The 13,318-nt window shown below is 45.2% G+C and overlaps 1 protein-coding gene across 6 annotated transcripts in view; it reads right to left on the reverse strand.

Annotated features, from left to right (window-relative positions):
* ABLIM3 (actin binding LIM protein family member 3) overlaps positions 1-2,621 on the reverse strand; it is a 119,391-nt gene extending 116,770 nt beyond the window's left edge. For 3 of the 6 annotated variants that reach the window (XM_017875830.1, XM_017875829.1, XM_017875828.1), the window contains exons 1-2: positions 2,444-2,621; positions 1,991-2,090 (exon numbers count right to left, since the gene is read on the reverse strand). In XM_017875830.1, coding sequence (XP_017731319.1) covers positions 1,991-2,003 — 13 coding nt within the window. In that variant the 5' untranslated portion in view covers positions 2,004-2,090; positions 2,444-2,621. The remainder of the gene's footprint in view (positions 1-1,990; positions 2,091-2,443) is intronic. The other 3 variants (XM_017875833.1, XM_017875832.1, XM_017875831.1) reach the window with 1 other exon arrangement.
* Between the last annotated feature and the right edge of the window lie 10,697 nt (positions 2,622-13,318).

The following is a 13,318-nucleotide window of genomic DNA, read 5'->3' on the forward strand; positions in this document are numbered from 1 at the left end:
CCCCCCCCCTCTCTTTCTTGCTTTCAGAAGGACAGTCTCTGTTTTCTTCTTTCAGGAATACTCAGTGTTACTAACAGGACAAGAGTTCCTTAGCATTCCAGAGAGAAAAGGGCAGAGTCACTTGCCGGTTTCTTTTCATAGTTCCTTGAAAAATAGATGAGCCATCTTTCTCTTCTGCCACTTAGTGGGAAAGGACTCTCATAAATAGATTTTTTTTTCCCCTAGAGATAGTGAGAAGTGACAGGCAACTCACATCTTTATTTGCCTGAAAACATGCAAATGCAAACATGTGACCCACTAGCTGATAGGGGCTTCAGGATTTTCCTCTTTTCCTGAGCCTGGTATGAAGCCAAAACACCATTCCAGCCTGTCAAAATCAAAAGGCAAAATTCTTTGGCTGTAAGAGGCAGAGAGAGTCCAGCCACACTTGCTAGCTAAGCATAGATATGCAATACACAAAGGAAGACAGCAGAGAGATGAATCATACAAATATGTAGTAAATAAATATATTTAATTTTCATCTCAGTAGCTTTTACTTTGTTGTTGCTGTTTTTTCTCTTCTATGCCAACAGTCTTGAAATGGAGGTGGGGGTGGGGTGGAGTGTGTGAAGAAATAGGTTTTGGCTGGATACAGCTTCAATAAGGTCTTGATAGTTCTGGCCTTGTTGCTCAGCTCTAGCTTTTTGAGAAAAAAACTTGTAGATTCTTAGATTAGAAGCCTTTCTTTTATTATTATTATTATTATTTTTTGAGACAGAGTCTCACTCTGTTGCCCAGGCTGGAGTGCAGTGGCATGATCTCGGCTCACTGCAACCTCCGCCTCCCAGGTTCAAGCAATTCTCCTGCCTCAGCCTCTTGAGTAGCTGGGATTACAGGTCCATGCCACCACGCCTGGCTAATTTTTGTATTTTTAGTAGAGACAGGGTTTCACCATGTTGGTCAGGCTGGTCTTGAACTCCTGACCTCGTGATCCACCTGCCTCTGCCTCCCAAATGGCTGGGATTACAGGCATCTGCCACGGTGCCTAGCCGATTAGAAGGCTTTCTAATTCAACCCTTCTCATCATACAGACGAGCAGTCTGAGATGCAGAGAGGGGACTGATAACAAAGTCATAGACCCAGGAAAGTGACTGTAGGGGTTCTCTGGTTCAACAGCCCCATGCGATGCTGGAATAACCTAGACAGGCCAAGCTGACAAGAGGGCGGGAGAGTGAGTCTGGAACCAAGACATGCCCTCCCAGGTCACAGCGCTACATTGAAGAGAAATAGACTATGCCTTCTTGAATTTCGTACTGCATTCTCAGTAGCTGAGGCCCTACCTGGCAGCAAAATATCTGGTCCTGGCTCTGCAAGCAGTTGTTGCCTCTGGCATGTTAGAGCCCTTGACCAAAAGGCTGTTCCTGTCCTCTTGTTCTGAAGGATAACTAACCAGCCTGCAGGTACATAGAGAAACCAGTGCCTGGACCTACAGGGCTGCAGGCACTCCGGAGCTGGATCTTTCACAATCTCCAGACCCAAAGGTGGCCTGGTGATGATTTGTTTATCAAACTGCGGTTTCCCAGCCCACTGCCTGCCCACACCCACCTACCCTCCGGCCTGCCCACAGGCCAGTTTCCCTGCTCTTCCCACCTCTGGGACAGGCAGTGCCTTCCAGATGTGTGCAGGGAGGTCTCCTCAGAGCCCCCATAGTCAGACAATGGCCACACACTGCTTCCTAGGCCTTCCCAGGCAGTGCTAGAAGGAGACAAGCAGCCTTCCCAGCAGAGGCGACCGGCGCCGCTGATAAAATATTGGCAAAATTATCACGAAAAACCAGAGTCATGAAGCTATGCCTCTGCCAAGGAGGACGGAAAGCACCAAAAGGAGCCTGGGGGTCATGTGTCCAGAGATGCCAGGCTTCCTTCCTCTTTCCAGGCAGCCCGAGCGCAGGCTCCCTCACCTCCCGCCCCCACCCCTGTTCCCATGGCAAAGGAGAGGAGGATCCACTTACTGCTCGTGTTCATGGTGATGTCTTTGCACTGGGTCTTTCATTCAATACGGAGGCCCCGGCTGCTTTTTAAATCTTCCGTTCTTCGAACCTCACTCATCACCTGGGGGGTGAAAAGGCAGTCCAGTGCCAGCTCTGTATCCTCAGGTACTCTCTCTCCTCTACTGTCCCCTCTCAGTCTGGGCTGTAGCCCCTGGCCTTGAAGGCGCGTGGACTAATAGGCGCAGGTGAGAGCAAGGAGGAAGAGGCGGCAGGACACCGGCGCCCTGGTCCTCCTGCTCCTCAGATCGGAATCCCGGGCAGAAGTGGGGTTGGCAGCGCCTGCTCGCGCGCACCCCGGACTATTCCTGCCCAGCGGCTCCGGAGCCCAAAGGGGGTGTGGACCACAGGGAGGCAGGGCGGGGGCAGCGCGTCCCCGCCCGGCCTCAAGGAGCAGCGACCCGCCCCGGAACCCACCTCTCGGCCAGTGTCTGGAGCCAGAGGCCCCTGCCCCGGCCCCTGCGACTGATTCATGAATCCTGGTCCTCGTCTGGGGTCTCGAATTCCAGGGCTAGCAATGCGAAATAGGAGAGCTCGACATCCATGATGCGGGCTCGCGGGTTGGCAGCGCGGGGGGCGCGGCCGCTCGCTGCTGCCACCTGCTGGACGCACCGGCGCGTGTCCGAGGCCCCGCCCCGCCGGGCTTCTGCTTGGGCCCTGGGGTGTGATGGGGGATGGACGAGACCCTGTGTCCTGGGACCAACGAGGGGGTGCTTGAGCGCTTGTTTTCCCTCCCTCGATCCTGGGGTCTAAGGGCTCGACAATGATAGGAAACATCATTAGAAGGGGCTGTGAAGGAAAGCCTGGCTTTGCCGGAAGACAGTTTCCGTCCGGCCCTGCTGCTGGTAAGTTTGGTGCAGTCTAGGCTCAAGTCGGTCATTACCGTCGCTGCCTCATCTTTCTCAACTGTGAATATGGCGTCTGCACACGTGGATGATACGTAAGGGGCTCCTTCAGCCTCCCAGCGTTTATATCCCCTCTTCCCTCACTGATTCCCTTTATCCCCTATCACTGATTCATCATTAGAATTATTTATTACCTCTCTTCCCCACGAGAATGTTAGCTCCATGAAAGAATGGGTCTGTCCGTAGGATTCACCTACAGACCCCCAATACCTAGAACAGGGCCTGCCATATAGTAGCTACCAATGAATATTTGTTGACAGATCAACCCAGATATTTTCTGGGTTTAATATTACACAGTCCTAAGAGTAGATTGCCTAGGCGCCCCACCCTGAAACACTTTCCCATCTGAGGAGAACAGCAGGTATGTGGCCTCACAGGTCTACCCTAATTTTTGTATGGTCAACTAACTCTTCCCCCAAGTTTTTTTTTTTTTTTTTTGTAATTATATCTTGTAGGTGTGTATTGTAGAAGTTTATATTCCAAAGTTTTTTGGTCACAATTGATTCAGTGGGGTAGGGCTCTTGACACTCCTGTGATTACTTACTCTGTCACTTTCTGAACCTAATTCATGATCATAGAAGTGTGACTTTAGAGTGCTGAAAAACAAGACTGAGAGGGTACATGGTCTTCGTCTATAGCATGACTCCAATTAGAGCATGTGCAGACTCAAAAGGCTGTGAACAGTCACAGCCCCAGCTTAGACAAGGAAACGGGGGTCAGAGAGGCTGGGCAATGTGGCCTAGGACACACAGCATCTTGTGGTGGAACCGGACCAGATCTTCTAACTTCTAGCTTGATCCTATGTGAGAGTGGCTCAGTGCACTAGAGTCTGGGATGTCAGTGTAAGATTAGATAGCTGCTCTATTAAAATTGGGGAAAGGTAAATACAATGTTTTTATACAATGCTTTTAGATAAATACAATGTTTCTACCTCACACAGGGAGCAAAAAATGGATATGGCTCATGACCTCGAGAGGTGATCAGGATTAAAGAATCTTTAGATAAACCTAAGGATCAATGGATTTGAAACACATTTGATAGCTTGTTAAGAATTTTGTCCACATGTTGTCACTCATAAGTGGGAGTTGAACAACGATAACACATGAACACAGGGAGTGGAACATCACACACTGGGGCCTGCTGGGAGATGGGGAGGCTAGGGGAGACATGGTGTTAGGAGAAATACCTAATGTAAATGACGAGTTGACGGGTGCAGCAAACCAACATGGCACATGTATACCTACGTAACAAACCTGCACGTTGTGCACATGTACCCTAGAACTTAAAGTATAATAACAATTTTTTAAAAAAGAATTTTGTCTGATGGGGTGGAGATAAGAATAGCCCTAATGTCCTCACGGTCATTCTCAAAATTTTGTATGGATAACAAACGCCTGAGATACCTCCAAAATGCAGATTCCCAGGCCCTGGACTCCCTTGCTCAGCATTTGAAACAAGCACGCCAGGTAATTCATAGACAGCTCTTTGCTATTGAAAAAGGCACAGGCCTAAAATAGCTTTGAAAACATAAGTGATTAGTAAATATTTAAATTATTCCACTTTATGTGTCCTCTACATTTTCAGATGGGATTCCTTATTCAATTTCCAAGTTGCAAGTAACTTGCTAGGTTCTAACGCTTGGAAAAACATTTTTCTGGGAGAAAGTTCAGATAAATTAGACATGTAAAATTAACTGTTCTATTCCATGAACATATTTAGTTATCACCCAAAGCCTCAATGTTCAAAAATTTCAAATTATAGGAAATAGTCAAATAAAAGCATGATATTCATTCATTAGTTCATTCACTCAGCAATTACTTATCAAGGGTCTACTTTGTGGTAGGCCCAGTGCTGGCTTCTGGGGATACCGTGGAGAACAGGACAGACAAGAGCTCTACCCAGTAATGGATGATTGCAGAAAAAATAAAAAATAAAGAAATATAAAGAACTCCAACCTCATAAGCATAAATCCAATTCTGGGACAGCGGGGAGACAATTAACTAAGCAAAACATAAATTAGCTAAACTCGATGGTGGCCTGGGGAAGAGCCCAGGTGCCGTTTCCAGCCTTCCTGACTTTTAATCTCAGCTTCATCACTTTCTAGCTGTCTCACTTTGGGGAAGACACTTAGCCTCTATAAGCCTCAAAGTTTTCATCTGTACAAGGGTACAACCATAGTGCCTACCTTTTGGATTATCGTATGTATTAAAGGCCTTAGTGTAATGCATGACAAATGAAGGCTGGATGCATACTAATTAGTAGTGTCACCCCTCACTTATACCTGCCCTCAGTGACAATGCTGTCATTTTCTACTTATGAAAATCTGTTGGACTTTTCTACAGAGTGGTGGCCACGAGAATATGCCTGAAAAATTTCAGATGATTAAGTAATTGATAAATTAATTGATGAATTAATGAATTAATTATTCATCAGTTAATGAGATTAATTGAATTCTTCTTGTCTGGGGTTCTTTTTGATAATATATCCAGCTAGATGCCGATGATTTCACCTCTTAGAAGAGATCACTGGGTCTTGGGCCACTTTATAAGGCTCAAATAACATCTGCTGGGGGAACAATCTTATTTTCTCTGCATGGTTTATGAGGATAGGAAAAAAGGGGCTAAAATAAGCTATACAAGCTCTGCCCTTGAGGATGTCCACAACAATCAGAGGCAGCGGGAAAGACGCAGGAGGAAGCTGGGGGTGGGATTCTCTGTGGATGTGGCTGTGAAAGTCATCAGGGGATCAGGGTTGTTGACTCTGTCCTTGCAGGAGAATGGAGCTGAGAACCACAGAGCAGAGGATCCTTTTGTCTGAAAGTTTGTTTTGAACATTAAGACTCCAGAATGGAGATAAACAAGTCTCACCAGGAAACTGGCAAAGTCTCCAGGTGTTGAAAAACCATGTGGCAAAATCATTGGGAAACAAACCTTTCAACTTCTCTGAGTGGAAAAAGGAAAGGTTTTGGGGCCAGCTTCACCCATGACCATGGCCTGGCACCTCAGGGGCTGTTGCTGGGCTGCCGTTACTGGGCTCTTCTTCACCACCAACAGCTCCCATCTTTCCTGACTCCCTGTCCCTAACTGGGGTCATCTCAAGCTCTCCTCCTCACTTTTCTGCTCCCTGCCTCCCATTGCTGTTATTGACTAAGGCAACTCTTGGCCCCTGCCTTTTCTCTCTGGTTGCCTTTCCCTCATTCCTGTCCAGCTGCATCTCTGCCTCCTCCTCATCCTGCTCCTGTTCATTTACAAATATGTGCTCACTCACCCTCATCTTGAATACAAAGTCCTTTCAGTCTATAAGGTGTGGGAATGGTGGGGAGGTTGCTTGTAGTCCCATAGTTTCTACTTGTCATCCCTAGACTATCTGAATATCTCACCAAAGGTGACTACTTCTTTTCTTAGTTTTGAAAAATAATATGTTATGGGTAACAACATGAGAAAGATCTAGGTATAATTGTGGGGGAGGGTTTTCATAGTATGTGATTAAATAAAAAGAAAATTACAGAAAATATATACAGTATGTTCTTTAGGGTATTGTATATATGATGGTAAATGCTGTTGAAGGATTAGACTGGATGATTCCTGCAGTTCCTTTCGCTCTAGTGTTCTTGGTTCTAAGCATAGAGTGGTTGAACCAAGTTTGAAGTTTGGCAGATCTGACCATATTCTCAGTTGGTGTGGGGACCTTTGTTCCCCAAGGGACACCACTGATTTATGCTAAGCCCCAGGCCCTAAACACAGAACAGAATTCCCACAGGGAGTGGTGCTTTGTATGAAGCTCTCTGAGCTTCTGTCCCCCTTTCTCTCTTGGGGATCTCTGAAATCTAGGTGGAATTGATAGGACTCAGACCTGTTTTTCTGGTTGAAATAGCTTTGTGACTGGGCCATGCTTTTCCTCTTGTTCCTCACATTGTTTTGTGGGGAAATGTTAAGAAAAACAAAAAACCAAAATCAAAGTGGCTCCCAACATCTTTGGGAAGTTTCTGGGGGGAACAAAGAAACTGGCTTTGAGATCAGAGTGCCGGGGGCTGCAGCATGGGCTCCAGGGGGGCTCCAGGCAGATGGCCCCACCATAGGATTCTGGTGAGGCCTCACACGCACATGTGGCCACAGCCCAAACCTCCTTCCTGATGGTCACTCTTCCAGCAGAAGGAAGGAGCTGGGGTGGAGTCAGCTCTGGATAGGAATTTGGGAGATCTGAAAACTGGACTCAGCGCTGCCATTCCCTTGACTGACCTTCTCTGGGCTGTTTTTTATTTTATTGGTAGAACTATCTAAAAAAGATGTCAGGGAACACTCTATCCTACTGTTCCATTTTACAGATTAAGCATTGAGGGGGTTCACTCTGCTCCTGGGAGCTCCCTTGACCATTGAAACCTTATCCGTTGCCAGGTTTTGTGGGTTACTCATTATTGACCCAGATTTTCTTTCCAGCCTTCAGTTCTCCTGCTTGTAGTACCCATCTCCTGTGTTTCCCTTGAGTAAAGCTGGTTATTTCCTCAAGATTCCTTTAAGTTCCATCTTCTTGACTCTGTCCTCAGAGCTCCTCTAGCACTGGCTACCCTGGTCAAGCATTGAGAAGGCTCACTCTATCCCATGCCCCCAACCTATGCCCCTTTGGCTTCCTGAGCAGAGGAAATTTGCTGACCTTCCCGTGAGTTTGTTCATCTTGGGAACCTTGTACTCACTGCTTCCTATACCTGGTTTTCTCTTCTGATTCTTCACACAGGTGGAACGTTTTTATCCTCTAGATATTACCTTAGTTGCCTCTGCTCTAGAAGAACCTTCCCTTCCATGACCAGTCTAGCTAAATAATCCCTAACAGCATCTTTCATTAACCCGTGGACTAAAAGCCTTTCAGACAACTGGACTTATTTATTTCAGCTTGGAGTTCAGTTAATTAACTCCCATGCCCTCTTCCCCAACGTTTGGTCCTCTTCCCTCTTTATTTGCTTGGCTCTTGAAGATGTAAATTCTGTCTGTGAATATGGTCTTCCAGTAAATCCTTTAGAATCTGCTGAGGATGCATGTCTCTTCTAGTTATTAATAATTACAAATGGGTTCACAACCACACAACAGTGAAGTCCATTGTTGCCCTGTGCAAGAGAAAAGAACTGGGAATCAGAACATCTGGGCTCCAGGTTTGCCCTCACTTCCTAGCTAGGTGACCTTGGGCAATCAATTCATTCCTTTGTTTCAATCTACTAAGCTGTAATGAATAATAATATTCACTGCACATTGTTATATATTATAATTATCCCTTCATGGAATGTATCTCCGGATTGTTCAAGGAACGTCATGAGAAACTGTGTGCTTTGTAAACTAAAGTCTGTGCAGAGTAAGTTGTAGTTACATCTCCTTATAAATTATGGGTTCAGATTCAGGCATTTATATAGAATTTATACAAGGTGACATCATATCCAGGAAGGGCGTGGAAAAGGGAAGGCAGAAGTCAGTGGCTATGTGCTAGCCATTTCCCCATTGACACCTGTACAGTACATTCTACTGCCTGGAGTGGAACACTGTGATCTTGATGTGTTGCAACCCACAGCAGTGCCCTCCTGCAAATGCCCTATAACCTTGGAATGGGAATCAAACCTCGACTTGGGAGGGAACCCCACAGGTTTAGTACCGCAAATCATAAAGTTGTAGGAGGCAAGAACTGTAAGAGTTCTTAGAGTTCATCAAAACTAAGTTTCTCCTTGTACAGAGTCCCAAAGAAGTTGGGAACTGGGCAAAACCATGCAGTGAGTACACAATGGCAGTAAGAATAAAGACAAGTCTCCTGGCTCTAGACAACCACTCAGCGTTTAGAAATTCCCATGATCGATTTAGTTTCCACTTGTGAATTACATCTAAGAGGAAAGGCTTCCATCTACTGCAGAGACACACTCACAAAAATGTACCAAAAGGAAATTTTATTTCAACTTTTTTGTTGTAATACAAAAAGATTGGGAGCAGTCTAAACTACAATTCACAGGGAGATAAGCTGTGGCATATCATACTGAGGAATATTACACAGCAATTTGCAAAATGGGGTGCATATTTATGTAGTAACCTGGACTATTCCAGACTTATTGTCTGGTGAGGGATGCCTTTTACGGAATAAGAAATGGTCTGGAAGGCTATTCACCAAACTACTAATAATAATGGGATAGAAGTTGGGGGGTGATGACAAGACAACAGGATTGGAAAGGAGTCTACGGGGACATTAGCTGTAGGGACCATGTTTTATTTTATGTATTTATTTTTTAACCAGGAAAATGTATTCATAAGTTCTTGTATAATTAAAAATTAATAATAATGATTTTAAAATTAGCCTTAGACCCTACCGAACCCTTCTTCTGGGCTTGTAGGACTGATTCATGACTTACTAAGCTTGTATGAGTCATGGTGGCTAAAGGGAAGGGAGGGGGCCACTCTCCATCTCAATACCGTCTGGTCACTCTGCTCCTGGGGGCTCCTTTGGCCTTTGAGAGCTTGTCCCTTGCCAGGTTTTGAGTGTGAGGACAACGTGTCCAGGGGCTGGTGTGGCACCTGGTGACTCAGCATAAGGTCTCCAGGACGGAAGAGCCTGCACACCATGGCTGGCACAGAACCATAAAACTTATGAGCCTGGAGGCTCCAGTTCTGATCCCGTCCTGTTTCTACCTTCCAGGGGTTCCAGAGCAAGTCCCTGCAACCTCAGCATCCTGCCTCTGCCCACCGATCTGACCTCCCCTCCTAGCAGCACCCTCTTGCCCACTCTGTTGCAGACACAGCCTTCTTTTCTGTGCACACCACATCCCACACTTACCTAGGGTGTTCATGGGTGCTGTTCCTTCTGACCTGAACCCCCTTCCTTCTGAATTCCACGTGAGCGGCTCCTTCTCATCGTTCAGGTCTCAGCTCTAGTGAATATTGCCTCCTGGAGAGGCTTTCCCAGTTGTACTTTCTCCCTCAGTACCTCTCTGTCACAATGCTCTGTTTTATTTCCCTCAGAGCACAGAACTCTATCTGAAGTTTGCTGCTATCTGAAGTTGTGCTGTACAATTTATTTGTGCACTTGTTAATTGACATCACCTACTGGAATGAAAGTGAAAAAGGAGCGGGTACCTGTTCTGTTCTCTGTCCAGAGCTTGCTGTGTGCTCAAGTACCAAGAATGGCATCTGGCACATAATAAGTGCGCAGTAACTATTACTTGAGTAAATGAATGAACTTCACAAGCCCAGAGAGAAGTGTGTCCCTGGAGAAGAACAACTCCAAGTTTCCTTCTAGCTCTGCAGTCCAAGAGTCAGGAGGGATTAGACAAAAAGACAAGCCCCATGGCCCTTCCTCCTAAGTCAGCCACTACAAGGCTGACGCTGCGCAACTTGTTACCTAATCCCCTGGTGCTTCGATTTGCTCATCCGGAAGATGAAGGGATTGGACTAGATGCTTCTTTTCCACTCTAAGCTTGTATTATGCTATAAAATATAAATGGCTTGGGTCCACCTGCTTAAATCAAGATACATGTATGAACTTACTTTCTTGAATGCTCTCCTAATATCTGTTTGAAAATTTCCCCCCATTTTCCTCTTGCTCATAAAAAATGGAACATGAAGTGTGTGGCCGTATGGTCTCTGGTGCACTGTAATGTGGAGCCCTTTATGCAAAATTCATTATTGAATCAAAGGATGCTGTTTCCTTTCCTCATTTCTTTGTTTGCTTTCCAAACAGTTTTCAGCTTTGACACCTTTATTAGTGTCCTTTGGCCTTGTAGCAGAATGAACATGCTAGGCATCTCATCACTGGGACTGTATTCCGAATGTGACAAAACAGGCATGCAGAAGAGCATGGAATATTTATTCCCAAACCCCTTGTGAGGAGGGTGAGCTCCTGACTTTCCATCCAGCAGAAAGGAGCTGGGTCAGCTTGGTCTCTGGGGCCAGGTTCTGGTTTCAGCCTTGTGTTACTGCCTCTCTTTTGAGAGGTAGCTAATCAGGTGCCCTTGATTTGGGGGCTAGAGGCCAAAAGCGTAATAAAGACGTCTTTTACTGAGTGTGTGCTGTGTATTAGGCACAGTGCAAAGGGCTTTGCATACATTATCTTATTTAATTTTAATTCTTCCAAGAGCTCTGTGAGATAAGAATTGTTGTAACACCCATTTTTCAAATGAAGAAACTGAGGTGTAGAGAGGGTAAGTCAAATGTCTCAGCTCATGTAGTAGTGGGGCTAAGATTTTAAACCAGGTTATACTAGAGCCTGGAGTCTTTCCCTCCACTATATACTGCTATGTGTACAGTACAGGATCCTATACATATCCTGGAGCCCAAGACCTGCTCTGCCAGGATAAGGCACAGCTAGTAACAGTAATCCCTAAAATTCAAGTCTTTAATCAAGATTTAAAAAGTAGAATTCACCATCAGATTGAAAAACTTATGTTGTAAATCAAGCACCATTTGTTTCATTGATATATACACAAGTGCTTATTAGGTGCCAGGAGAATGTATACACTTTGCTGCCCCAGAGATGGTCCCTGCTCTTGTTGGGCTTGTAGCCATTTGATGCTTGAGGAAATCAAATCTGAGAGACCTAGAGAAACATGTCCAATTCCTTCCAGCTTGTCATTGGGAGAACTGGCACTCAAACCCAGTCTTCGGGCCCCTCGACCACTAAACTTTCCTGCCCAATGGAAAGCAAGGCCTCAGTGGCTTCTGTTTTGAATGGCTGTCTATAATATTTTTCTTACCCAGATTTGTGGCAGTATCTTTAAAAAGCATTCAGTAAGTTGCCAAAGATATTGATGATTATGAGTTGACTAGAAGACAGTAGGATTGCTCAGCAATGGCATCATTGATCTTTTGGGCAGGATGCATCATTGTTGTGGGTTTTGTCCTGTGCACTGTGGGATATTTAGCAGCATCTCTGGCCTCTACCCACTAGAAGCTAGTAGTCAGTTGTGACAACCAGAATTGTCTCCAGATACTGCCCAATGTCTCCAGGCAGGCAAAAATCTTCCCTGGTTGAAAACTGCTGGAAGACAGTGAAGAAAATTAAAACAAAACAAAACACGAAAACCCCTCCTCATGCTCTAAGGCAATGATAGTGTTGCATACGTGAGACACACATCTTATGTGATGTGATATATGACGCATGGGAACTCAAAATCTCATTTAGTTAAGACAGTTCTTGGAATGACTTAGAAATCTGGAGTTATGGAGTGATCACTCTTTATGTATGAGATTAAACAACAGGTATGGTTTAGGGGCCATGGATGAACACTATGTGTCTTTAAACTCTAGAATTACCCTCCATGAGGAGAGATTCTCACTTAATAAAAGGCAAGAAATGGAAGGGTCAGCACTTCACTGTTCTCATCTCATGCCTGCATCCAGGGAGAGAAATAGCAGAGACTAGATGGTGACAGGCTCTGGACTTAGAACTCAAAGTATGGTCCATGGACCAGCTGCCATTATGTCACATAGAAGCTTGCTAAAAAATGCAGAAACTCAGGCCCTACCCCAGTCCTGCAGAATCAGAATCTGCATTTTAACGAGATTCTCAGGCAGCTTGTTTGTACTTTGAGGTTTGAAGTGTAGTAGCCTACGGTATTAACATACACTTTAAGAATTGAGAACTAGCCTGTGGTATTTAAACGGTTCTCTCACTTTTGCTGACTGTGCATGTAAGTGTGTGGATGACAAGTTTGCTTCACTTGTTTGCATAACCTCTATAAGAATGTGGTTGTGTGTAGGTTGGAACCATCCTGGACTTTATTATTAGGCAGGGTTGCTGAAGGTAGAAGTGAGGTATGGGAGTAAAGGTTGTGTTGTGGTGTGTGTGTGTGCGTGTGTTCTCTTGTAAGTTTTAAAATGTGAAGCTACTATGTGTAATTCTTTCTCTGTCCATTCCCCTCCTGGAATGTGTGAGAAACCCTATCACAGCCAATTATTATAAATAAGGCTTTAGAGATGTCCCTTGACTTCTCCAAAGACAACACATTCCTCTCGTACACAAAGGTGGACCAACAACTACTTTGCAGACATGGTGCAAGGATGCGATGAATCCATGACTTCGGACAGGGACTTTCTGTACAGTTACATGTTATTTGTCATCACCATAGATGTGAGGAACCAAAAGGTTACCACAGATTGTTTTCTGTAGTCCAAATGCCCTGCAGATGCTACCCCCTGCTGGCTTGGCAGTGAAAGTTTAAAGAAAGTTCAGAGGATTAAGAAAGGAAACTCTGGCATTGAGGACCCCTAAATTCTATGCCTTATCCCTCATCCTTGTGAAAGGAACCTTTGAGGTAGTGGTTGCCAATATTTTGGCTGATCAGAATAACCTAGGAAGTATGAATAAAATTTCCAGTGATCCTACCTTCAGGGATTCTGATTCACTGGTTGAGCAAGGTCTGAGGATC

Source organism: Rhinopithecus bieti, unplaced genomic scaffold (assembly GCF_001698545.2).
Source record: "Rhinopithecus bieti isolate Rb0 unplaced genomic scaffold, ASM169854v2 scaffold_7673, whole genome shotgun sequence".
Taxonomy (NCBI): domain Eukaryota; kingdom Metazoa; phylum Chordata; class Mammalia; order Primates; family Cercopithecidae; genus Rhinopithecus; species Rhinopithecus bieti.